The sequence below is a fragment of the Cyprinus carpio genome, chromosome B8, assembly GCF_018340385.1.
Source record: "Cyprinus carpio isolate SPL01 chromosome B8, ASM1834038v1, whole genome shotgun sequence".
Taxonomy (NCBI): domain Eukaryota; kingdom Metazoa; phylum Chordata; class Actinopteri; order Cypriniformes; family Cyprinidae; genus Cyprinus; species Cyprinus carpio.
The window spans coordinates 28824369-28851705 of NC_056604.1; the positions used below are offsets into that span (position 1 = coordinate 28824369).

The following is a 27337-nucleotide window of genomic DNA, read 5'->3' on the forward strand; positions in this document are numbered from 1 at the left end:
GTCAGCAAACCACTTGGAAGTGGGTTTGGCACTGTGGGTAGGTGGCACTGTGGGTAAGTCCTGCTGGAAAAGAAAATCAGCATCTTCATAAAACTTGTCAGCAGATGGAAGCATAAAGTGCTCCAAAATCCCCTGGTAGATGGCTGCATTGACTTTGGACTTGATAAAGCACAATGGACCAACACCAGTAGACGTCACGGCACCCCAAATCATCACTGACTTCAGAAACTTGACCCTGGACTTCAAGCAGCTTGGATTCTGTGCCTCTCTGGTCTTCCTCCAGACTCCAGACCTTGAATTCCAAGTGAAATGCAAAATTTACTTTTATCTGAAAAGAGGACTTTGGACCACTGAGCAACAGTCCAGTTCTTTTTCTCCTTAGCCCAGGTGACATGCTTCTGATGTTGTTTCTGTTTCAGTAGGGGCTTGAACATCTGAGCGTGTGACTCTTGATGCACTGACTCCAGTTTCTGTCCACTCCTTGTGAAGCTCTCTCAAGTGTTTGAATCAGCTTTGATTGACAGTATTCTCAAGCTTGAAAGGATTTTTTTACTTTCATGAGCTGTAAGCTCTAATCATTAAAATTAAAACAAACAAACAAACAAACAAAAAATACCTTTGAAATGTTTTACTTTACATGTAATGAATCTGGAATATATGAAAGTTTCACTTTTTGAAATGTTACCAAAAAAAAAATAAATTCACGATATACAAATTTTTTGGTAGTGTAGGCTGATTATTCTTATAGATTTGAAACAAATGTGCTTCAGCCAGGATAAAGAATATGAAAAGTGGTGTGATTTGCTGCAGAAAACAAAAAAATTGGGCAACAACAGAAACATGTTGCTGGAGGTGGGCTTATTATTGAAAATGCAAACTGATTCTCTGCCAGCAGGAGGCGCTTTGAGAGCGGTAGAACAAGCGGTTTCCCCTGTAATGGCTGTAATCAAAATTTACTTATGTATTTTTTTTTATTTTTTATTTTTTTTTTGCATCCTCAGATTCCAGATATTCAAATAGTTGTATCTCAGCCAAAAGCTTATTCAGCTTCCAGATGATGTATGAATCTCAGTTTCAGAAAATTTACCCTTATGACTGGTTTTGATGTGCAGGGTCACATTTTTATATCTTTTAAATAAATCTTCCATCTAAAGTTTTGGTCATATGGCCCACTAATAATCATGTCAAGTCACCTTTATTTATATAGCGCTTTTAACGATACAGATTGTGTCAAAGCAACATTACAGTATTAAATATGAAAATAGTGTGTCAGTAATCCAATATGAGGATAGTAAACACTACATTTTCAGTAAAAAGCAGTTCACCATTGAATTCAGTGATGTCATCATCCAGCTCAGTTCAGTTTAAATAGTATCTGTGCAATCAAGTCGACAATATCGCTGGAAAATAAGTGTTCCCAACTAAGCAATCCAGAGGTGACAGCGGCAAGAAACCAAAACTCCATCGGTGACAGACTGGAGAAAAAACCTTGGGAGAAACCAGGCTCAGTCGGGGCCCAGTTCTCCTCTGACCAGACGAAACCAGCAGTTCAATTCCAGGCTGCAGCAAAGTCACATTGTGTAGAGGACTCAACTGGTTCCTATGGTCTTGTCCCAGTGGTCGTCTAGGAGACAAGGTCTTTACAGGGGATCTGTATCTGGGGCTCTAGTCCTGGTCTCCGCTGTCTTTCAGGGCTGTAGAGGTCCTTTCTAGGTGCTGATCCACCATCTGATCTGGATACAGACTGGATCCGGGTGACTGCAGTGACCCTCTGATCTGGATACAGACTGGATCTGGTGGCTATGGTGACCTTGGAATAAGAATGAAAGAGACTAATATTGGCATAGATGCTATTCTTCTAATGATGTAGCAAGTACATCGGGTGTTATGGGAAGTGTTCCTGGTTCCGATTGACCTAATTAATGCAGCCTAAAAATCCTTTAACGGAGTTGAATATTAGAAATGTGTTAGTGTGTTATATAAACCAGGTTAAAGAGATGGGTCTTTAATCTAGATTTAAATTGACAGAGTGTATCTGGCTCCCGAACAATGTTAGGTAGGTTATTCCAGAGTTTGGGTGCTAAATAGGAGAAGGATCTGCCACCCGCAGTTGATTTTTATATTCTAGGTATTATCAAATTGCCAGAGTTTTGAGAAGTAACGGCCCTAGTACTGAGCCTTGAGGTACTCCATACTGCACTTGTGATTGATATGATACCTCTTCATTCACTGCTACGAATTGATGGCGGTCATATAAGTACGATTTAAACCATGCTAATGCACTTCCGCTAATGCCAACATAGTTTTCTAGTCTATTCAAGAGAATGGTGTGGTCAATAGTGTCAAACGCAGCGCTAAGATCCAATAGCACTAATAGAGAGATACAACCACGATCAGATGATAAGAGCAGGTAATTTGTAACTCTAAGGAGAGCAGTCTCAGTACTATGATACGGTCTAAATCCTGACTGGAAATCCTCACAGATACCATTTTTCTCTAAGAAGGAATATAATTGTGAGGATACTACCTTTTCTAGTATCTTGGACAGAAAAGGGAGGTTCAAGATCGGTTTGTAATTAACTACTTCTTTGGGGTCAAGTTGTGGTTTTTTGATGAGAGGCTTAATAACAGCCAGTTTGAAGGTTTTGGGGACATACCCTAATGACAATGATGATTTAATAATAGTCAGAAGAGGATCTATGACTTCTGAAAGCACCTCTTTTAGGAGCTTAGATGGAATAGGGTCTTATATACATGTTGTTGGTTTAGATGATTTAACAAGTTTATACAATTCTTCCTCTCCTATAGTAGAGAATGAGTGGAACTGTTCCTGAGGGGATCTATAGTGCACTGTCTGATGTGATACTGTAGCTGACGGCTGCATGGTTACAATTTTATCTCTAATAGTATCGACTTTAGAAGTAAAGTAGTTCATAAAGTCATTACGGCTGTGATGTTGAGAAATGTCAACATTTGTTGATGCTTTATTTTTCATTAATTTAGCCACTGTATTGAATAAATACCTGGGGTTATGTTTGTTTTCTTCTAAAAGAGATGAAAAGTAATCAGATTTAGCAGTTTTTAATGCTTTTCTGTAGGATAGGTTACTTTCCGGCCAAGCAATACAAAATACCTCTAGTTTTGTTTTCCTCCAGCTGCTCTCCATTTTCCGCGGGCTGCTCTCTTTAGGGTGCGAGTGTGCTCATTAACACCACGGTGTCAGACTATTTGCCTTAACCTTCCTTAAGCGTAAAGGAGCAACTGTATTTAACATGCTAGAAAAGAGAGAGTCCATAGTTTCTGTTACATCATCAAGTTTTTCTGAGCTATTGAATGTGCTGAGGAATTGGGATACATCAGGAAGATTACTTACAAAGCAGTCTATAGTGGTAGAAGTGATGGTTCTACCGTCCTTGTAACAAGGAGTAGAATTTACAGTTTTAGCTATATGAAGTTTGCACAAAACTAAATAATGATCTGAGATATCATCGCTTGGCTGCATAATTTCAACACCATCAACATCAATTCCATGTGACAGTATTAAATGTAGAGTATGATTTCGACAGTGAGTAGGTCCTGAGACGTGTTGTCTAACCCCAATAGAGTTCAAGAATGTCTATAAATGCTGATCCCAATGCATCTTTTTCATTATCAACATGGATATTAAAATCACCAACAATTAAAACTATTTGCAGCCAGCACTATCTCTGATAGATATTCAGTATAATAATAATACAGTAGCCAGTACAAACATCAGTACAAACTTATCATTAACACTTATTTCTCTGGATAATATTATATGAAGCAACATTACTTCAAACGAGTTATACTTGAAGCCCACCCGCTGAGAAATAATGAAAATATTGTTATAAATAGTAGCAACACCTCCCCCTTTACCTTTTAGACATGGCTTGGTTGGCATGGTTTATAACAGTAATGTTGAGGGGTAGATTTGTTATACCTAAATAATCGTGATTAAGATTTGTGTCATAATTGAGCAGCCCTACTTGATACTGAAAGGTGAGAACTGCAGAACTGAAAGTCTCTGTCCTTGTGTGTGTTTCCAGTCACCCCTGATCTGTCTCCAGAGACCCTTCAGCTCGCGGCGCCACGACCCCCAGCAGCCACCGCTGGCCCGCGAGTGCACCGCAAGCCCAGCGAGAGCCACAGTGGGCAGCCGGCGCGCGGCAGCATGGAGGTGGGCATGCGCGTGGTGCGCGGCCTGGACTGGAAGTGGGGGAACCAGGATGAAGGAGAGGGGCATGTGGGCACGGTGGTGGAGATCGGCCGGCAGGGCAGCACCACCACACCGGACAAAACTGTGGTGGTGCAGTGGGACAGCGGAACGCGCACCAACTACCGCACCGGATACCAGAACGCCTACGACCTGCTGCTGTACGACAATGCACAGATCGGTGAGACCCAACACCTCCTCCAGTTACAGCCATGCTAAACACTGCAACAGCTGCAGAAGCTTACACAGCGGTGGCCAAAATGATTAGAACACTAGTATTTTTTTAGCAGCTAAAAATGGTTTTAAGACAGTTATTTCTATCTTGTGCTGTAGTGTGTCAGGAGGAAATATCAGTTTACATTTCCAATCATTCATTTAGCCATTAATGTTAATAATGCAGTTAGAGTTTTGTGCTGCACACAGAGATGTGATCTGATCATCATCAGTCTGTCTGGAGTCACATGAAGAAACAGAACACACTGAGACAGACTCAATCCAGAAGAACTGTGTCTCCGAGTCGCTTCAAGAAACCTTCCTGCAAAGCTGCAGAGCTGTTAAAAGTTTGAGGCACTTGTGTAAAAATGCTGTCAGAAATAAAGTCTTAAGTAGGTTTATCAATTAACTTCTATTAACTAAATGAAATCATCATTTGGTGGAGCATCCTCTGTGTTTAGAGCAGGTTTTGTCCTCGGTGCACTTGAGCAGAGTTTCTCAGGAGCTTTGCAGGAAGGTTTCTTGAAGCGTCTCGGAGACACAGTTCTTCTGGATTGAGTCTGTCTCAGTTTGTTCTGCTTCTTCATGTGACTCCAGACAGACTGATGATGATCAGATCACATCTCTGTGTGCAGCACAAAACTCTCACTGCATTATTAACATTAATGGCTAAATGAATGATTGGAAATGTGAACTGATATTTCCTACTGACACTTAAAAATTTAAAATGCTAGTGTTCTAATCATTTTGGCCACTACTGTATATATAACATAAATTAATAATTACCAAAAACATGTGCCATCATGTTTACATGGTGACTTCAGAGAATACAATGTAATTAACATTGGGTTGCCATATTACATGTGGCAAAATAAAACATATACTCTGGTAGAGTGACGATGCTTTGGTCTGGGGTGCTGAAGAGTTGTGGGGAGATATAGAAATAATATATAAACAAATTATATATAACACGTCAATGCTAGGAAGCACAACTAACGATCGCCAGGAGCACTCTTCTAATTAGATGCAGCACAGTACATTTGTCTGTAAATATTACAATTTTGTCAGAACGTAGTGATGCCGCCTGCAGTTTTAATGCAACATGGAGAGCAAGGTTAATACAAATTGCACTGTTTCAGGAAAAGGGGCACCGAGTTATTTTATGATATTTTCTTGTGCCTACCTTACAATCAGCATGGCCACACATCACTGTTGGATTGAGTGAGTCATCGAATCATTCAGTAACTCACTTTTTTTGGAGCTATTTTTGTTGAAGAAGCAAAAACAGAAACAAAGCAGAAACAAAAATAAAATAAAATAAAAAAAAAAATGCCCCCACAATTTGAATTTTGGGGGTATTTTTATATATTTTTGTTAGTTGATGCTTATTATTGTGGTTAACTAATGTTCAGAATAGGAAACACATTCATTATTTTCTCAATAATAGTGAATAAGTTTTAAATAAACTCCTGCCGACTGCAAGTAATCAGTGTGTGTGTGTGAGAGAGAGAGTTAGTGTGTGTGTGTGTGTGCGCGCGCGTGTGTGAGAGAGAGAGAGTGTGAGTGAGTGTGTTTGTGTGTGTGTGAGTGAGTGTGCGTGCGTGTGAGAGTGTGTGAGTGTGTGTGCGTGCATTAGTGTGAGAGTGTGTGAGTTAGGGCTGTGCAATTAATACAGAAATTTTGATTTTGGCCTCCAACGATGATGAAAATACTATAATCAAGATAAAATTATTATTGCGCCCCATTATGTCCCCTTTCCAGTGGTGCGCTTTCGTACCTCCATAAAAGCCCAATTTCCCATACAAATCAGTAAAATCATGAACTTCTGCAAAATGGGACATGCTTGATTTATTAAAGTTGATTTGATTTATTTGTTTTTAAAAGCGCGAAACTTGCACTCTTCCCCAGGAGGTTTACATTACAGTATAACATTTCTGTAATCTATATACCAGTCAACAGTTTTTGAACAGTATTTTGAATGTTTTATAAAGAAGTCTCTTCTGCTCACCAAGCCTGATTTTATTTGAGCTAAAGTACAGCAAAAGTAGCAATGTTGTGAGATATTTTTACTATTTAAAGGTGCTGTATGTAGGATTGACACCGAGTGGTTGAACTAGGTATTGCTGTCCAAATTCAAAATATTGGAGAGGGTTTTTTTCACCCAGCCCCTCCTCCTCAGACGCAGGTTGCCAGATTGACGACACAAACAGGAACGAGTGCACTTGATGGTGAATGAATTTAAATATGCTTTGTTTTCCGCCAACTGGTGCTGAGATACAAGTGGATAAACTGGCAGTGGTCAGGTTTTATGTGAAATAAAAAGCTTTTGTAACATTATACACTATACCAGTCAAAAGCTTAGAGTCAGTATAATTTTTATTTTTCTGAAAATAAATTATATTAATACTTTTATTTAGCAAGGATGCTTTTATTTAGCAAGGATGCTTTAAATTGATCAAAAGTGATGATAAAGACATTTATAATGCTACAAAAGATTTCTGTTTCAGATAAATGCTGTTCTTCTGAACTTTCTATTCATCAAAGAAACCTGAAAAAATTCTACACGACGTTTTCAACATCATCATAATAATAAATGTTTTTTGAGCAGCAAATCAGAATATCAACATGATTTCTGAAGAATTGTTTGACTGGAGTAATGATGCTAAAGGTGTAGCTTTAAAATCACAAATTATATTTTAAAATGTGTTCAAATAGAAAACTGTTATTTAAAATAGTAAAAATATTTCAACATTTTACTCTTTTGCTGTACTTTGGATCAAATTATTGCAGGCTTGGGGAACACAAGAGACTTCTTTATAAACATTAACAAGCTTGCTGTTCAAAAACTTTTGACTGGTAGTGTATACTACAGGCATTTTCCCTCTAATTTCTAGCTTTTAATTGGCTTAGAAATCTATAACTGTTGGACAATAACCAATAATAATGATTTGTTTATATACTACAAACACTTTTTTTATCACATAATAAGGCATGATATTTTCTATACTGTAAGAAATGTCAATTAGCACTGCATTGTTCATATACTTTATTTGTCACCTGCTGGAGATGACTTGAAAAACACAAATAAACCATATATTGTCGCATATGTAAGTTTAATGTCTTCATGTTTCCAAACGTTTCAGTTCCCTTTCATAGGTCACTTCGATGCTGCGGTGACGTCACCGTATGGGAACACCTTCGGTGTGACGAATGTCTGAAGCCCTATACCATCTCGCCAATCCTATTGGCCAAATAGCGCTTGGCACCGCCCTACGCATGCGTACGCATCGTATACCCGGGTGCCGCGCGCCATTTCGCTCAGATTTCATTTCCTTCAGGAAATAGAATCATCTGTGCCCTGGAATCATCTCGCGTTCATAGCGGTTTTCTCGAGCAGTGTTAACTCCTCTTCGCGGACGCGATGAGCTTTCGGAAGTGCAAGGAACTGTGTACCAGGTTCATCACTAAGGGAGACACTCACGAAAGGTGCGTAGTCTGTTTGGGATTACATCACGCGCAGTCTGCGCTTAGTGGCCTTTTCTCTTGTCCCCACTGTGATGGCCTGCGACTTAAAGTACTGCGCTCGAGGGTAGAAGTGTTTTCCAAGGTCGCCCCCGCGTCCAACCCCCGCCGTGTCGCTTCTGCGGCTGCCGAGGCACCGCACGAGGCGATGGCTTGGGGAGACATGTGCGACCTCACTTACGACGACAGCGCGGCGCTGGAGTTTTCTCCACATCGCTCGCTCTCCCCTACCCGAGTGCAGGATACCACCTTCGTCGAACCCGTTGTGTTCTCGGACGGGGGTTTACAGCCCACCCCGGAGGCATACGATGCTATCTCCTTCGGTTGTGGGCAGTTTTGACGACGACGTCTTATCCACCGCGGCCTCGGAGTCTGAGGACTTCATGGCCGATACGGACAGCCCTCTCCCTCCTAGCGGACAGGAGAAGCGCGTTCCCCCCCTCCTACAGCGAGCTGTTGGATGTGGTCTCTCGTGCGGTGGGTAAGCTGGGACTGGATTGGGAGGTTGAGAAGGCCGAGGCCCAACCTTCATCTAAGCTGGACGACCGTTTTTTTAACCAGTCGTGCTCCTGCGCAGCCCCGTAGGCCCCTGCCTTTTTTCCCGGACCTCCACCAGGAGGTTTCGAGGTCCTGGAAGCAGACCTGTTGTGCTCGTGTCACTAACGCTGCGGCCGCGGATTTCGCCACCATTTCAGATATGGCGAACCGTGGCTATGCAGCGATGCCTCCGGTTGAGGAGACTCTCGCCGAACATCTTGCGCCTAATTCGGCCACGGCATGGAAGTCTCGCCCCCTCCTTCCTTCGAAGGCGTGTCGAGTCACGTCTAGCCTCGTCGGGAAATCTTACATGGCTGCTGGCCAGGCGGCCGCATCGCTCCACTCTATGGCGGTCCTCCAGGCCTACCAAGCGGAGCTTTTAAAGGATCTCGACGAGGGGGAGGGCATCACACCCGAGGCTGTGAAAGAGCTGCGTCGAGCAACGTATTTGCCGCTACGCGCTACCAAACATACTGCTCGGGCAGTGGGCCGTTCCATGGCTGGTTTGATTATGGTCGAGCGCCACCTTTGGCTGAATCTCACCGATATCAAGGAAAAGGATAAATCTTTTCTCATGGACGCGCCCGTTTCTAAGGACGGTTTGTTTGGAGAGGCAGTTACGTCGGCGGTGGAAAAATTTAGGGCAGCGAAACAGCAATCAGCCGCTTTCCGCCAGCTGATTCCACGCAGAGCCAGGGAGACTGAACGGCGGCAGGCGCCCGGCGCGGTCTCGTTCAACCTCTTCAAACCGCCAACGGGCTGCCTCACGGGAAGAGCCTTCGCCTATGGCGCCCCCTCGTAAGGACTGGGGTCCTAAGGCTTTTCCACCGGCTCGCCAGCGAGAGCGGAAAAGATTGGACCTGAGTTCGACGGCTAATGCCTCTCGCTCTCGGGCTCCTAATAGCAGCTCCTGATATTCTCGCTGCTTGCCAGGGACTGTGCCCTCCGCTAGAGAGCGCTGTTGGACCTTTTTCGCGCATCCAACCCTCTCACTGCAGTCCCCACGCTCAAAACATTGACTGTCTCGCCGCAAAAGGCGCTTCGAGCAGCATTGGATCGAGCAACTATGTCAGGCGTTTCCTCAGACACTCTGCGCGATTCAGCCTTCAGAATCCGAGGAACGTTACAAGGGTCTGGCAAAGACGGCCCGTTTATGACGGCTCACGCAGCCGCCGCTTTTTCGCTAGCGGCAGAGCCCGATGTTCATCTTGTTGGATTAATTCCTGCCGTGGACACGCTTCAGGATTATACACAACGAGATGCAACGGATTTGACGCACGCGCTTCCCCGGCTTACGGACGCCGCGAGCTTTCCGTATTCGGGCATGTTAACGCGTATGAAAACGCTGAAAAAGGCGGAAACCTTGAAACCACTGACGCTATTTCGGGCCGCGTGGGAACGCTTGCCCGGCATTTCGCAATGGGTGTTACGCACGATTCGTCTCGGATACACCATTCAGTTTCGAAAAGGCCCGCCTCCTTTCCGCGGAATTCTTCCCATGGTTGTGAAACCAGAGGAAGTCGCGGTGCTGCGGCAAGAAATGACAGCTCTGCTGAAGAAAGGGGCTATAGAAGAAGTACACCCCTCTCAGATGGAGTCAGGTTTGTACAGCCGCTATTTTGTTGTACCAAAAAAAGGGGGCGGTTTGCGACCCATATTGGATCTACGCCGTTTGAATCTTGCACTCAGGACGAGCAAATTCAAGATGTTAAAGGTAAAAGTCCATTTTGTCTCAGATTCAACCAAACACTTGGTTTGTCACGATCGATCTGAAGGATGCATATTTTCATATTCAGATCATCAAGAGACACAGGAAGTTCCTCAGATTCGCTTTAGAGGGCAAAGCGTATCAATACCGTGTTCTTCCTTTCGGCTTAGCCCTGGCTCCCCGAACTTTTTCAAAATGCATGGACGCAGCTCTGGCCCCGTTGCGGCTCCAGGGCGTTCGTGTGTTGAATTACTTGGACGATTGGCTGGTGTTAGCTCAATCACAGACTCAAGCACTCTCTCACCGAGATTTAGTGCTGAATCATTTAAGAAGCCTGGGCTTATGCACGAATTTTCCAGAAGAGTGTTTTAATCCCCTCTCAACGGATAACCTTTCTGGGAATAGATTTGGACTCTCGCGCGATGACAGCCAGACTATCTCTCCCGCGCGTTCAGTCTCTCACGTCATGCGTGCGTCACTTCAAAGTAGGTCGCACAGTGACGGTGAGTTTGTGTCTCAGGCTGTTAGGTCTGATGGCAGCGGCATCCCCTGTAATCTGTCAGGGCTTACTTCACATGCGCCCTTTTCAGTGGTGGACGAAAAGTCAGAACATTTCACCCCGTTGTTTTCCGCATCGTACGATTTCGGTGACACGGAGGTGTGTTATGTCAATAAAACAGTGGATGTCAACCGAGTTCCTTCTAGCCGGAGTTCGGCTGGGGATTTGTGCTTCCCGAGAGACTGTCACGACGGACGTGTCTTTGACCGGTTGGGGAGCTGTTTGTCAAGGGCGCCCAGCTCACGGAGTGTGGACGGCGACACAACGCGGTTGGCACATAAACAGGTTGGAACTACTGGCAGTTTTTCTAGCTCTCCAGTATTTCTCAAATCTGCTGACCGCCGTCATGCGGTTGTGTCGTACCTGAATCATCAAGGAGGGTTACGCTCTCGCCCCCTGTGCAGGCTGGCGAGGAGTATTCTCCTTTGGTCTCAGAACAGATTTCTGTCGATCCGAGCGGTTCATGTCCCCGGACGTTTGAACGTCGGAGCGGATCTGCTATCCAGACAGACTCTGGAGCAGGGGGAATGGAGATTACACCCACAGACGGTGAGCCTTTTATGGCGGATATTCGGAGAGGCGAGAGTGGACTTATTTGCGTCGAGCACGACTACGCATTGCCCGCTGTGGTTCTCCCTATGCCCTCCATCGCCCCTAGGCTTGGATGCGTTAGCTCACGATTGGCCCAGGACCAGCTTGTATGCTTTTCCTCCAATTCGTCTAATTCCAGCAGTGTTGTCCAGGATACGGCTGGACAGAGTGGAGCAGCTGCTGCTGGTGGCTCCGTGGTGGCCCACACAGCCGTGGTTTGCGGAACTGGTCAGTCTAATAGCGGGCTCTCCATGGGAGATTCCCCTCAGACAGGACTTACTATCGCAAGCACGAGGGATGATTTGGCACCCGAGGCCAGATCTGTGGAAACTGTGGGCGTGGCCTCTGAGCGGAGTGAGTTAATATGTCCCCGGTCTTTCTGCAGAAAGAAACCTCCGAGACTATTATGAATTCCAGAGCAGCATCTACGAGACGCTTATATGCTTTCAAATGGAAGCTGTTTACGACCTGGTGTGGTTTTCGTAGTATGGACCCAGTTTACTGCCCAGTGGCTTCAGTACTGGAGTTCCTCCAAGACCGTTTCTCTGATGGAGTAACGCCAGCAACTTTGAAAGTTTATGTGGCAGCCATTTCAGCTAACCACATATATATAGATGGCGCTTCAGTGGGCCGTCATCCGCTGGTCTCTCGCTTTTTACAAGGTGCACGACGGCTGAGGCCTTTCCGCCCTGTGCGAGTTCCTTCATGGGATTTATCTATTGTACTGCAAGGTTTATCAGGACATCCGTTTGAGCCCTTGGAAACCATACCGGATAAAATCCTGACCTTGAAGACGGTTCTTCTTATGGCTTTATCCTCCCTCAAGAGAGTTGGGGATTTACAGGCTCTTTCTGTTTCGCCGTCGTGCATGGATTTTGCACCGGGCTTTGTGAAGGTATTGCTGCGACCGGAGGCCTAATTATGTCCCTAAAGTCGCTTCGAACACCTTTCATTTTCAGCAGACGGTCCTGGAGGCTTTACCCCCTGCTGGGACAGGATCAGAAGATCTAAGTCTTTGCCCTGTCAGAGCGCTCAAGACTTATGTCGATCGATCAGCCTCATGGCGTGAGTCTGACCAGCTGTTTGTCTGTTTTGGACACAAGAATAGAGGCCATGCTGTCACAAAGCAACGCATGTCCCATTGGTTGGTGGAGGCAATATCTTTAGCCTATGAGGCGCGCGGTCTCGCTTCGCCTCTAGGAGTCAGAGCTCATTCCACTAGAGCAGTTGCTTCCTCTCAGGCGGCCCTCAGTGGATCTTCTATGGCTGATATCTGTGCTGCGGCAGGATGGTCCTCACCGAACACTTTTATCAAGTTTTACAGTCTGGATGTAAGGATGGCTCCTGGCTCCCGGGTTCTCCCCGCTTGAGCAGATGCTTCCTTGGATCCCAGCTATCAGGTACGTCAGGCGTTATGGTATAGGGTTCCCATTCGGTGACGTCACCGCAGCATCGAAGTGACCTATGAAAGGGAACATCTCGGTTACGTATGTAACCACGGTTCCCTGAATAGGGAACGAGATGCTGCGGTCCCGGCCGTTCCATACCTGATAGCATTCTTCTCTTCAGTTCATGAAATCTGAGCGAAATAGCGCGCGGCACCCGGGTATACGATGCGTACGCATGCGTAGGGCGGTGCCAAGCGCTATTTGGCCAATAGGATTGGCGAGATGGTATAGGGCTTCAGACATTCGTCACACCGAAGGTGTTCCCATACGGTGACGTCACCGCAGCATCTCGTTCCCTATTCAGGGAACCATGGTTACATACGTAACCGAGATGTTTTTCTGTTAAAACAACTGTTTTCATACAGCCATAGCTGGACGCTGTTGTCCATATTAAGAATTTCCTCGTATGACTTTCTGCGCGAGAGCGCCTCCGGCTTCGAGTATGAATGAAACACACACTGCATGTGTTTAGCGCTCCGTGATGTTAATCTCGCCTTATTCGGGGTCCTCATAAAACATCAGATCATGCACAGACTATCCTGTCTCTTTGAGTTTAAATTGATATTTATTCACACCAGCTCTTGAAAACCTCTATGCGAACACACTTGACCGAAAAAGTGCGGGGGCGAATTTACATGATATTAAAAGTGGGGGGTGGGACACACGTCCCCCGCGTAATCTACGCCCCTTAGAAGACGGACATGTGAAGTCTTTTTTTTAAGCTCAAGGTGCTAAAACAGTCAAATACACACAAACAATTGTCAAAATGCGGCGCTGATGGATTATTCACATAAAGCCTCATCGGTCACGTAATAAATGAACTTAAATAGTTAAGAATGAAAATACACTTTTTGGATCTGTGCGCTCTTAAAGTGACAGCAGCCTAATATTCCTGCTGCGACTGTGTTCTTAATATTAATCAAACAACAAAAGACAAAGACAAAAACAAACACTGCTCTTGAGTGAAGGACTTTTGTAGCTTCAGTGTCAAACAAAGAAAGTTTAATTATTACAGTGAAGACTATGCTGTTTTTTTTTGTTTTTTTCATTTGATTATTCATTTCTGTTGTAGGCTGTTAACTGAATAGCCTAGCTTACTTTAGACTTGCATTAGCCTTAAAAAAAACCCTTCAAGCACAGCTTATTTCATTTGTATCTTTTTGTTCTATTGTATTTGTCCTTTTATTACTGATAGTTTTTTTTTCTAAATTGTGTGGACTGTTGTTGTTTTTTACTAGCTAGTATTATACCCTAGTATTCTGCTGTGCTATTGAGAATTTCGCTGGTCTCTAAAATGTAGATATCATAGCAACCTCATGATTACAATATTGACCAAAATAATCGTGATAATGATTTTTTCATAATTGAGCAGCTCTAGTGTGAGTTCTTTTTATCTTTCAGCAGGAGACTGTGGCTCTTGTGTTTATAAGGAAATGCTTAATGCTTTTGCCGCATCATTAAAATCAGTCTCATCTGCCTCAAACGAAGTGTTTCTGATTAATGGAGTGAAAGCCTCAGGAAAACAGACATGCAGACAGACGTTAAAGGGCCATGAGTGTGCTCAGAGACTCACTGCGCTGCTGTCGTCTTCAGCGTTCGCTGGATTCTAGCAGAAGATGACCGTATGAATTGAATTAGACACGCTGATCTTTCATTTAATATACCCTTGTGTTCACTTCCCTTTCTTCCTCGTAGGTGTCCGACATTCGAACATCATCTGTGACAGCTGTAAGAAGCACGGCATCATGGGAATGCGCTGGAAGTGTAAGGTGTGCTTCGACTACGACCTGTGCACTCAGTGTTACATGAACAACAAGCACGAGCTGACGCACGCCTTCGAGCGCTACGAGACGGCGCATTCGCACCCGTGAGTCTTCTGTCTCTCCTCGCTCTGTGTGTACTCTGCATGACTCTGTTTCTGCTAGCGTGTCTGAATGTCAGCCCACTGCTCTCATTCTCGGAGAAACATCAGTAAGCATAAGCGTTCTTTTCTTTTCTGATGCAGGACAGAAGACAGATTCTGTGTGAATACACTTTTGACGATAGTGATAGCATGAATGACCTAATAACTCTAAACAAATGTGTGTACAGTAATGCACTTACAGTGGAAGTCTTTTAGCCAACACCAGAATAAACAAGGCTAGAGTGAGTACAGTTTCTTGCTAAACCTGCCAAGCTGTTTATATCTGTTATTTCAGCTCATTGATATGCACTAGGATACCTGAAATAGACATGATTTAACTGTAAAAGTGCCTCTTAATGGCGTAACAAAAAATGTATTTATATATAAAACAAGTCCCTCCAAAGAAAGATTTCCTTTAGTTAAAATAATAAATGTAATTTTTTTTTTTTTTTTTTTTTTTTTACTAAAAAACTTAAAAATAACGTGATCTTTACTTCTGCTTTTAAACCCTCCGGGATAATTTCTTTATACAGTATATTTAATTTATGTGTATTTCTGTAAAACATTTTTTTCACTTGATTTTGCAAACAGAGAATGTTTTATGCAGTGTTGCTTCTGAAGTAAATTTATTTTGTTTCAAGGATATTTTTACTTTAAATCAAGAAAAATAAAGACTAGGTAGGAACACATTTTTAGTGCAGAACCTAAGCTGTGTTTATTCTGAAATGTGATGCTTTGGTTGTTATACACACAATACAATGGTTTTGTAAAGTGTAATTCAATTCAGTTACTGAAGGGGAGCCCAGATGCTTTGGTTGTTATACACACAATACAATGGTTTTGTAAAGTGTAATTCAATTCAGTTACTATAAATAAATACATAGCTTGTTGGGATGCATCTTAATATTGCATTAATTTAATTATTAATTTTAAAAAAGTAATATTGTATTTATTTAATTATTATTTTTAAAAAGTTGATCTTGGTATTAATTTTCTTTTATCATTACCCCTTAGTGTTTGGATTGATACTGCAAGAGCCCCCGTCCCAAACCTGCAGATATTCTGTACAACTTTAAAGTATGTAAAGCTGAATTATACAGTAATTTTAACAAATAAGCACAAGTCAACCTGCCATACCAAACAAGACGACATAAGGACTGTATATAAACTACATATACCAAAAGACTGCATATAAACCACAGATCCATTCAGAATCACTAAACACACCAAAATACAAATGCAGAATGAAACCATTGTGAGCTCAGCGACCTGAAGGCGGCTCGATGTCATCAGTGAATAGTTACTCTGTCAGTCTGTGTTTGGAGCATCTGATGCCCATATGTACATAAACACCACTGATCCTCACAAACATCTTTAAAACACGCGAGCATCCGTTATAAAACACTCACTGTATACAACTATGTTAATTCACTGAACTGAGAGCGCACATACACGGTTTGTTTGCACATCAATAATAACGGACACACGCAGGCCTAATGTACTCCTGTATGTTTTCTTTTTTTTGAGCTGCTGTTCAGTCTGTATTTCACAAACGGCTTGAGCTGCTTTGAAACATAGAATATCACAGGATATGTAGAGAGGGTGGGGCTGTTATTTAATTATATATATTTTTAAATGATTATAAGTATATCTCGCGACCCCACGGAGAGAACCACTGACCTAAGCATATTTAAATGATGTGCCTTTGTCATTGCCTGGTAGATCGTGATTGACCGGTTGGGCACCCCTGAGTTACAGTGTGTTTCACTGCTTGTGTATGTTTAAAATATCCAGCCCGGTCTCCAGTCTCAGCTGTGCTGCTTGCCTTAGTACACGATTTGAAAAAACATCTTCAGGAGGGAGAGTGTGTGTGTGTGAGTGCGTGTGTGTGTATAAGTAATGTATTTTTAAGATATGTATCCCCAAAAAACTCTACCTCTCTCTCTCTCCTCTCTCTCTCTCTCTCTCTCCCTCGACTCTCCTCTCTCTCTCTTCTCTCTCTTCTCTCTCTCTCTCTCTCTCTCTTCTCTCTCCCTCTCTCTCATCTCTCTGCTTTCTCTCTCTCTCTCTCTCTCTCTCTCCTCTCTCTCTCTCTCTCTCTCTCTCTCTCTCTCTCTCTCTCTCTCACACGCACACACACACACACACACACACACACACACACACACACACACACACACACACACACACACACACACACACACACACACTCTCACACTGCCACCAGCAGGTGCTTAAAGGCATAAACACCCTCATTTTACTCTGCCATTAATAGAGAGAGAGAGAGATCTACAGCCACACAAATACAGCCATGCACAACTTCACTGCATCACCATATTTATTTATTCAGCTATTCAGGAAATATTTGGATTATCTCTAGGTATGTGCAGTATGGCTTAAAATCATATATTGACATTTTTTCATGCTAGGTTTTTGTTTTTCAATCAGAGGAATCTTTATTGCACTCAGCAGGATTCTGGTACAGGAATGAGAAATAATTAGTTCTTTGTTCTTGATTTCAAAGTTCTGGTCCTGAGTCCCTACTTCTGTCTGGTCTGTTCCAAAATACAGACATGCAGAATATATTAGACAATATAAAAATATTTAAATCAACACATATTTTTTTTGTTAAGTCACTTGATCTCATATGACCTAATGTAAGAGTCTGCAATAATGCAGTTTGACCAGAGTGGCGCTGTAGAGCAAGACTGTAAATCAGCCCTCTTTGATGCATTTCTGGAGATTAAAGAGAAAAAAAGAAATTCAGAGCTTAAGAGAGATGAAAGTTGAGCTTGTGGGCGGCGTTTGGATGAATATGTAAACATATGCTGCGCACTTTCCTCACAATAATGAAATAAACACAACATAAACTGAGTGTGGTAAGAAAGCAGCAGTTAAGAAAGCATCTGATCACAGCGATGTTTGTTCAGTACTCCAGTAAAGTCCAGTCAATTATTTATACAGTACTTTATGTAGTCGATAGCCTTAAATCAAGCATCTTTACAGCATTAAACATGAAAAACCAGAGTCAGTGTTGCTAACAATTTAAACTAAAACTTGATTAGATTGTTCTGAATAAAAAGTTTATCCAAAAATAAAACATCAATTACCTTCATTTTGTTTCTTACCCATATGACTTACAAAAGGAGATGTTTGGCTGAATGATGTGTCATTCAGTTACTTTTTCATGTAGCCAATTTAATGCTGAATGGTTTTGCGGTCATTTCATTTTGTGTGTCAAATATATTTGTATAAATTAATTGCATAATTAATATTAATATTTACATAATATGATTTTCAAAAGCTGAAGTGATTACCTTTATTTATTTGTTAGAATATGTATAACTCAATATTTAAACTAACTACAAAAGCTGAATAATCAATAAATGTCTGCTGATTAATCAGTGAAATAATCAACGATTATTTTGAAAATTGATAAATCATTCTAATAATTGATTATCAAAATAATCATTTGTTGCACCCTACAGCAGTCCTCACGGCTCACACGGTCTTCAGTGTCAAACTTTCACAGCTTGATACTGGAGCAAGTGTTAGGCACAGCTTTTATCTCTTGAATGTAAGCATGGATGAGTGATATTCTTGCTCAATGCTGATCGCGTAATCAATAGCTTTTATTTCCATATTTCAGTTATAGTGGAAACATTACACATTCAATTCTAAAGCAAAGAATTAAGAGATTTTATGAAGTCTGTTTTTTTTCTTTTCTTTTTTTTTTTTTTTACAGGAGGCAAAGGTAAGGAATATTAATTTGACTGACGTGAAAACACGGTGAGCGTCACACGCTTCAGTATGTGTGTAGTAAACTAAACCATGTGTCTGTGCCATTCATTCACACAGAGACGTGCAGATTCTGTATTTTAAGGGACGGGTGGCAACTGTGTGTGTGTGTGTGTGTGTGAGTGTGTGTGTGTGTGTGTGTGTGTGAGTGTGTGTATGTGTGTGTGTGCGTGTGTGTGTGTGTGTGTGTGCATGCTTGCACACATCTGTGCAGAACTCTGCCGTGCGCGACACAGAGAGCAGAGGATAATTGTAAATGTGTGACCATGTAGAGACAGAAATAACGTACCGTTGTGTAAATTAGATAAATGACATAAGGCTATTTAGCAGGGGTGTCCCCGAATAGTCAAAGATTTGATGCATCGATAGCAGGAGCCTGATTTGACTCCCAGTCTCACAGTCGGATATTCACAGAGGTGTTATGATCGTGCCATGTTGGCTATGTGGGGGTGCTCAATGTCTGATTTCACATAGAAATACTCTTTTCCTCCCAAAGTTAATATACAGCCTGTTAAGATAATGCTGTTATGAATGTCGGGGACACCTAGTTTGTTTAATAAAAGAACAAGGTATAGACCTGTTCTATAGGAAAGGTAACCTTAAATGTCTTCTGTTGTGATCTGGCGCTATAGAAAATAAAACTAACTTGACCTTCAAAGAGGGGCACGTACACAATATAATGGCAGGGGAAACACTACAATTTCTTTTTGGGCCAGTCGATGTGTTCCTTGGCAAATTTTTACCGATTCTGCACATGACGTTTTTTCAACAAGGGTCCTTTCCGGGGGCTTCTGGCTGACAGCTTAGCTTCGATCTAATGTCTTCTGACTGTAACTGTACTTTACTGTACCAGTAATTTTAGATCATCTTTGCTCTTTCTGGAGGTGAACATTGGCTGGATCTTTACCATTCAGACTATTCTTCGATCCATTTTAACAGTAGTTGCTCATTTTCTCCCACGTGTTTTTTTTTTTTTTTTTTGCCATTTTAAAGCATTTGAGATCATTTAAGCTGAGCATCCTATAATTTGCTGCACTTCGTTATACATTTTCCCTTCTCCAATCAACTTTTTAATTAAATCACGTTGTTGTTCTGAACAATGATTGGAACGGCTCATTTTACTCAACAATTCAGAAGGAAATCTATTTTATAACAACGTGTGACACATTGCTTGCCTTCCTTTTTAATAAAGGACAATAAATGACACCTGTTTATTCACAGAATGAATATATTTTCTAATTAACCTCCACGGTGCTATTATTTTGAACACCCCTTTCAATGCATTAGTCCGTTACTGTTGTTTTTCTATTACACTACTACATCCATAAGTAAATTATATCACTACTGCTTGTAACCGGTTCATCAGGTTACTGATGCTATTTTTTTAAACACAACTGTATGTAGCAGCTCTGTCAGAGGTCATGTGCAGGCTGAGGTAACGAGTGTTTTTGTGTTAGGACACAATTCGCCATATGGCCTCCCATATGTTCAGCAGAGCAAGGAACAAAACAGCCTAACTTGTTAATCGGCTAAGACAGCTACTATTTAGATTCTGTCATGTCTTCTTTAATCCTACTGTAGAAGAGTGTAGAGCTCATCTGGTCTTTCTTACAGTAATATCTCTTTGTCTTTATATATTCATATCAATCTCGTATCATGTTTCTCTCATACTGGCTAAGTATTACTGTTTGTAATATTCAAGACAAACTCCTGAGCCTAAGAATTAAACATGAGCATCAAATGATTTTCAGCAGATATGAATGATACTGCAAATTGTGCAGCTTGTTATGAATTTTATGATGTTCTGTGAAATCTAAATTATATATATAAGGATGTTTGAGTAACTTAGCTTGTAATTACAGACTAAACACATGCCAGCGCTGGGGAAATAGAAGTGCACAGATTGTGTCTGGTATGGTGTTTTCAGTCGTGTAGCGTGATGTCGTCTCTGTGTGTGGCCGTGGATTACTCAAGTTTCTATGTCAACAGGCTAAAAGAGGACTGACCTTGATCTCTGACACAGTAGAGCAGCGTCACCAAAGACTGAGCTGAAACACAGATATGGAACTCACTGTATTGATTAAACCAGTGCCTGTGCAAACAGATGATGCCGGAGAACTTCACAGAACTAACTGTTCTCAAACTGTTTTGTCATGACTCTTAACCAGCTGATATTAGTGGATGAAAACTGGCCGCCAAAAGTTTGGAATAATTAAGATTTTTGATGTTTTTGAAAGAAAACTCTAAATCTCACAGAGGTTGCGTTTATTTGAGCAAAAATAGGGTAAAAACAGTAATATTTTGAAATATTATTGCAATATAAAATAGCTGTTTTCTGTGTGAATATATATAGTAAACTGTAATTGATTGCTGAGATCAAAGCTGAATTTTCAGCATCATTACTCTAGATCTTCAGAAATCATTATGATATGTGACCCTGGACCACAAAACAGTCATAAGGGTCAATTTTTTTAAAACTGAAAATCTATACATCATCTGAATAAATAATCTCTCCATTGATGTGTGGTTTGTTAGGAGGACAATATTTGTCTGAGATACAACTATTTGAAAATCTGGAATCTGAGGGAGCAAAAAAATCTAAATATTGAGAAAATCATCTTTAAAGTTGTTCAAATGAAGTTCTTAGCAATGCATATTACTAATCAAAAATTAAGTTTTCATATATTTATGGTAGGCAACTTACAAAATATATTCATGGAACATAATCTTTACTTAATATCCTAATGATTTTTGGCATAAAAGAGAAATGGATAAAAAAATTATTCATACAATGTATTGTTGTCTATTGCTCCAAATATATCTGTGCTACTCATGACTGCTTTTGTGCTGCAGGGACACAAATGCTGATTTGCTGCTAAAGAAACATTTTTGATTATTATGAGTGTTGTGTTGTGTTTTGTTTTTGTGGAAACTGTGATACATTGCCATTTAAAGGTTTGGACAAGTACAATGTAAAAAAAAAATCTAGTGCTTTCAATCAATTAAAAAAAAAAATTAATTAATCGTGATTAATCTCACCTAACATTAATGTTTTTAAATGTACTTTTATATTTCAGTAATTTCACAATCAATCTTCAAATCAATGCAGAAATAACAATATACAGACAGTATATTTTTAATGGCATCTTTTTTATGACTAAAGCCGAGGATCACTGATGTATCTTGGAATTTTAATTTTTTTCCCCCTAATATTTAACCATTGACTGTAGCCATTCAACATTACAGTATAAATCAGAGCTGTCAATTTTAACATTTATTAGACTTTAAAAAATAACAACTTCTAATTTAAGTGCACTACAAACAATCTTCACATATACCCATTATAATAAATGTCATATTTACCAGTGCCCTTCAGCAAGTAAGAAATATACAGAATTTGACTAAAGTTATCAAACACTAAATTCTAAATTAAATATAGATGAATTCTTAAAGCAAAAAAAGTTATCGATTTCCCTTTTTTTCTTTTGTTCTTTGATGAACAGACATCACAGCAGCTGGTAATGAGGATATTTGGCTGCTGTCACTTTAAGAGCTGCCGCTGCTGAACACACATGCTCGTAGTTTCATTCACGCTTTAATACGAAATGAAACAGGCTACGGTGCGTGCTGCCGTATTTGTGCGTGTGATTGAAGATCACGTGTTACAAGCACAGTATAACAGCTGACAGGACAGGAAAATGTGTTTTTACTGACAACCTCTCATCTGACCACAGTTCACTGATGTTCGGCTGAAACTCCTCTTCATCTCGTTACTGTTTCCACGCTCGTTTGACTCGCGCCTGGTGCTGAGGTGAAGTTAGAGTGCGTATCGTAAAGATGTTCTGAGTCTAAATAAATGCTATTCTTTTCACAAAAGAAGAGACAGAAGCAGCAGTTATGAGTGGGGTGGCCAACCCAAGCCCCGCCCCTGCGATAACTGTGTTAAATATTTTAAAACTTTAAATGTTAAACTGAAAAGATTAATCGCCTGCATCAACACGCTCATTTTGACAGCACTAAAAAAAAACACACACACACACACACATTGATCAAAAGTGAAGTTAAAATAATTTATAATGTTACAAAAGATTTCTGTCAAATAAATGCTGTTCAATTAACTTTCTAAATTATTAAAGTTTCCAGAAAAATATGACCATTACTAATAACAGAGCACCAGTAGATGAGCTGCAGGTGGAGTTCATCACCTGAACGTTTACTTTCGACAAAAGCTTCCATTGTTTTTAAATCTAGATCCATCGTTTCAGAATCTGAAACATAACAAACCTCTTTTTGTGAAATGTTTTGCTTAAAAATTGTGCTTGTTCTGTTTTTCATTTGAAAAATATTCTCTTGGCATTATGACCAGGGTTGCCAGGTCTGTCTCACATACCAAAACTCAAAATATGCCACTGCCATGAATACATATTTTTGCAGTCATGGGGATGTTTCATGCACAACTACAACTTATAAATTACAAAATAATGAAAATCATAATAACAGGAGCACACAGGTGCTGAATGGTGCACAAAACTCATCATACAGCACAGTTTTATCATTGGTTGAGTAAAAATGGGTAAACTATTCCAATACAGCGTTTCAGTCAAATGCAGTTTATTCTGTATGTCAAACCTTTAATCTGTGTGACCCTTGGCACCAAACATTGTTTATTTAAGATGCCACATTTTACTTGATGTCATCGGTGCAGAGAGAGAGAGATGTTCATAAATCGTCCATCTCTGTTGCGTGTGCAGAAACAGCGTCTGCGGATTACGTCTTACCTTTGATCTTAGACGCACACCTGAGACACAAAAGCCACAGACTGCTTAGAGATTTATCCTGATTGTGTTTTAAGCCTTCGAGCCGTGCAGGTGCTGCCATATGGCAAGAGAGCATTCGTAAGAACGGACGTGACGTTACCGCTCCGCACGGCTGACCTTAAGAGAAAATGAGACCTGTTTGAAGAGAAAATCAAAGCCGAGTGGAGATCTCTGACTTTGCTGACTGTTGACGCGTGAATGTGCTGGAGCTGATGGAGTAGGTCTAGCTGGGCAGTGTGCGTTGATGCTTGACCCTGTGGATGAATTATGGGAATAGGCAGTTCCTTTGCTCCCCGATCAGATCAGATCTTTACTATAAGGTATGTGCTGTTATTCGTTGTTATTCCACTGCGAGTAGTGCACAGGGTCTTTCACAACGAGCTCTGGAAGAGTTCCCAAGGCTGCTTTAGTTTGTTGACATAAGACAGCCTTCTGTCATTAGCTGTATTGAGAGCATGTGTTTCCTATTATGCTGCTCTTGTTCAAAATATGTCCAGTGTCCTCGAGCACACGTTCCCAAATGAGAAACCATGACATACAGTCTTCTCTGACTGTGGGGGTGCTCTCATCGCACTCGATGAGTGTGAAATCAGTGATTTTGACATTGTTTGCTTTAACAAACTGAAGAAAACAAACCTCTCGCTCGGCTGTCTTTAGCTACGGGCTGATCAGATGTTTGCGGTGCAAGGGTTACTTCTGTGTTTCTTCATGTGATGATTTAATCTGAAGTGACTTGCGTAGGGCCCTATGATTTCCACAATGCGGAAAGCGCGGACGGAATCGCAGAATTAGCGAAACGTAAAAATAGAAGCTTGGTTTAACTTGAAGAAACTGTGACAGAAATATATTACTTAATGTAATGATCTACTACTACTACTGCTAATAAAATTATTTTACAAAATTTAATGAATATTTATAAATATTTACCAGAATTTATCAGAAAAATGTAAATACACAACACAGTATTTCTTAAAATAATAATTATAATTTTATAAGTATGCGATATATATATATATATATATATATATATATATATATATATATATAGTATAATATATATATATTATATATATATATATATATATTTTAATAGTAATTTTTTGTTTTTTTTTTTTTTTTAATAAAAACAGTTACTTAGAGATGCTTTTGATTTATTAAAATTTAATTAAACCATTAAAATAGAATTCAGCAAATTTACAAAAAACCGAATTTGGTATTGTATACGTTTTATGTTTTCAATTAATTTTACATGCTTTTTTGATTAATAAAAATTAATTTAACGATTAAAACAGTCTAGAATTTTTTTTTTTACCAAAAATAAATAAATAAAAATGCAAAAAATTGATTGGATTTCATAGGGCTCTACTTACGATGTAGATCAGGCTATAGATTTTCCTGGGAATTCAACCTTTCACCAAGCTCTACGAGAACTAGTGCTAGTATTAGTTAAGCTAATTGTGAATTTTTGTGATTGTTTGTATTGTGAAAAACACAAATTGGGAATTAGAGGTGTCAGTTGAATTTTGTTTTAGGAAAAGTGATTGGAATTTAAAATAACCTAAAAATTAAGTGTTGATTTTTTTCCTCAGGTCATTGAATTCTAATGCATTTGCATTTAGTATCAAATAAATTTTTGTTTGATTTCAGTATTAAATGCATATTTTGTATTAGCATCAGTCATAATGAAAGTCTCTGCAAGGCATTGTTTATTTGTGAAACAAATCAAGGTTCACAATGAGCTTAATTGGATGAAGCAGATCAGATCTTAAAGGTTTCCTCGGGTTAATAACTGGCTCTTCCTTCTCTCAAACTCAGAGTGAGCTTGACGCCAAGACACAACCTGTCCAGAATCATCCTGAAAGGAATCTTCCAGGGGGTGAAGGTGGTGCGGGGGCCCGACTGGGACTGGGGCAACCAAGACGGTGAGACTCGCTCGCTAACACCTCTGATTTCAGGTTCAGCCGTGTCTCAAAGGCTTAAAGGAACGTTCTAGATCTGTTCAGTGCAGCATCTGTAGAACACACAACCTGAATTTCATTAGCTAGAAGTGTTGTGTCATGTTGGACATTTGCAGTTTTATCATTGCCTTAAAAGGATAGTTCACTTAAAAATGTAAATTCTGTTATTAATTACTCACCTTCATGTCATTCCGAACCCGTAAGACCTTCATTCATCTTAAGAACACAAATTAAGATATTTTTGATGAAATCTGAGAGCTCTCTGACCCTCCATAGACACAGACAGCTAGTGTCCTTAGACGATCAAGATCCAGAAACGTAGCAAGGACATTGTTAAAATAATCCACGTGATATCAGTGGTTCAGCTGTAATTTTACGAAGCTATGAGAATACTTTTTTTTTTTGCACAGAGAAAACAAAAATAACGACTTTATTCAACAATTCGTCTCCTCCGCATCACCCTGTAGCGCCATTTTGGAGAGTATCACATACGTAAACAACATCTGAAACGTATGTATGCGGATATGTTGTTTATGTTCAGATCAAAGCGTAAACAGTGTATCCACGTAAATACGTTTCATATGTTGTTTACGTATGTGATACTCTCCAAAATGGCGCTACAGGATGTTGCGGAGGAGACGAATTGTTGAATAAAGTCGTTATTTTTGTTTTCTTCGCGAACAGAAAGTATTCTCGTCGCTTTATAATATTACGATTGAACCCCTGATGTCACGTGGATTATTTTAACAATCTCCTTGCTACATTTCTGAGCCTTTATCGTGGTAGTTACCTTGCTGTCTATGGAGGGTCAGAGAGCTCTCGGATTTCATCAAAAATCTAATTTTTATAATAAGATGAACGAAGTTCTTACGGGTTTGGAACGACATGAGCGCGAGTAATTAATGACAGAATTAAATTTTGGGTGAACAGTCCCTTTAATCGCTCCTGGTCCTGCAGAGTTTAGTTTGAATTTGTTTTTAAGAAATGTTTTTAGGAAATTCTGGTTGAAACGAAACTCTCCAGGAATCAGAAACTTTTTTGCAAAGGAAAGGGACTTTGTTGTGTTTTTACATTGATAATATGCGAGATGTAAGATGTGAAGACTTTATGGCAGATCATAAAACAAGTTTACCATATAAGCCAGGCTTATTTTTAGTTAGTCTGTCTTATTTTGAACCAAATCAACTGTCCATCTGAAATAAACCTGGCTTTTTTTGTAAACTTGTTTTATGAAACAGGCTCCAGATGTTTGAGCTTGTGTCGTGTCATGATGTTTTATCATCCGTTGTGCTGTTTCTGTAAACACTTGCACATGTTCTCGTGTGAAGGTTGTATTTTAAAATGCATAATCACTTCAGTGATGAATGAGTCAAAATGCCCATGTGGAGTTCATCGCCTGATCCTCCCAGACTCTTTCTCTGTGTGTCTGTGTGTGATCTGAAAGCATATTCTGGCTGTCATCGCTGTGACGTTAGTGTTGGTTAGCTGTTGCTGAACACTTGTGTTAGTTGGTGATGGTTGTTATTAGATGTTCATATTTCACCCCAAAATCAAAAGAGAAAGTAACAAAGGTTTCCCTTAAGAAAATTTAAACTTTTCTTTATGCAAAGTATGATTGCTTATTTGGTCTTGTGGTTTTGGGGTAAATCTTATTTACGTGAGATTCAGCTTATGTGAGATTTAGCTGTGTTTGCCATAGCTTTTTGAGCATTTTTGTTGTACTCTTGTTGTTTGATTATTGTTTCATTGTGAAAATTGAAATATTGGCTTTGTTCAGGTTAAGTATTCAGGTGACATAACTCCTATTTGATTGACAAATGACACTAGATTTTGTGATTCATTTGATGTCTCCTGCTATTCACACAGTCAATGGTGATCATTTGAAGTTTTTTTTATTTTTTTAACTAGTCTCACATTTTGGGAGCGTTTTTCTTTGCATTTAAAGTTTTCCATGAAAAACCACTTCAAATCAAAACAAAGCATGCACATGACACACAAAAACTCTCCAACAGGGTGCTTGAGAAAAAAAAATTGAGAAAATTTTTTTAG

The 27337-nt window shown here is 40.4% G+C and overlaps 1 protein-coding gene across 6 annotated transcripts in view; it reads left to right on the plus strand.

Annotated features, from left to right (window-relative positions):
* mib2 (MIB E3 ubiquitin protein ligase 2) overlaps positions 1–27337 on the plus strand; it is an 89402-nt gene that overhangs the window by 18299 nt on the left and 43766 nt on the right. For 5 of the 6 annotated variants that reach the window (XM_042729056.1, XM_042729050.1, XM_042729051.1 and 2 more), the window contains exons 2-4: positions 4068–4415; positions 14508–14679; positions 25146–25252. In XM_042729056.1, coding sequence (XP_042584990.1) covers positions 4068–4415; positions 14508–14679; positions 25146–25252 — 627 coding nt within the window. Of the gene's footprint in view, positions 1–4067; positions 4416–14507; positions 14680–23296; positions 23651–25145; positions 25253–27337 lie in introns of those variants that run through there. The other variant, XM_042729054.1, reaches the window with a different exon arrangement.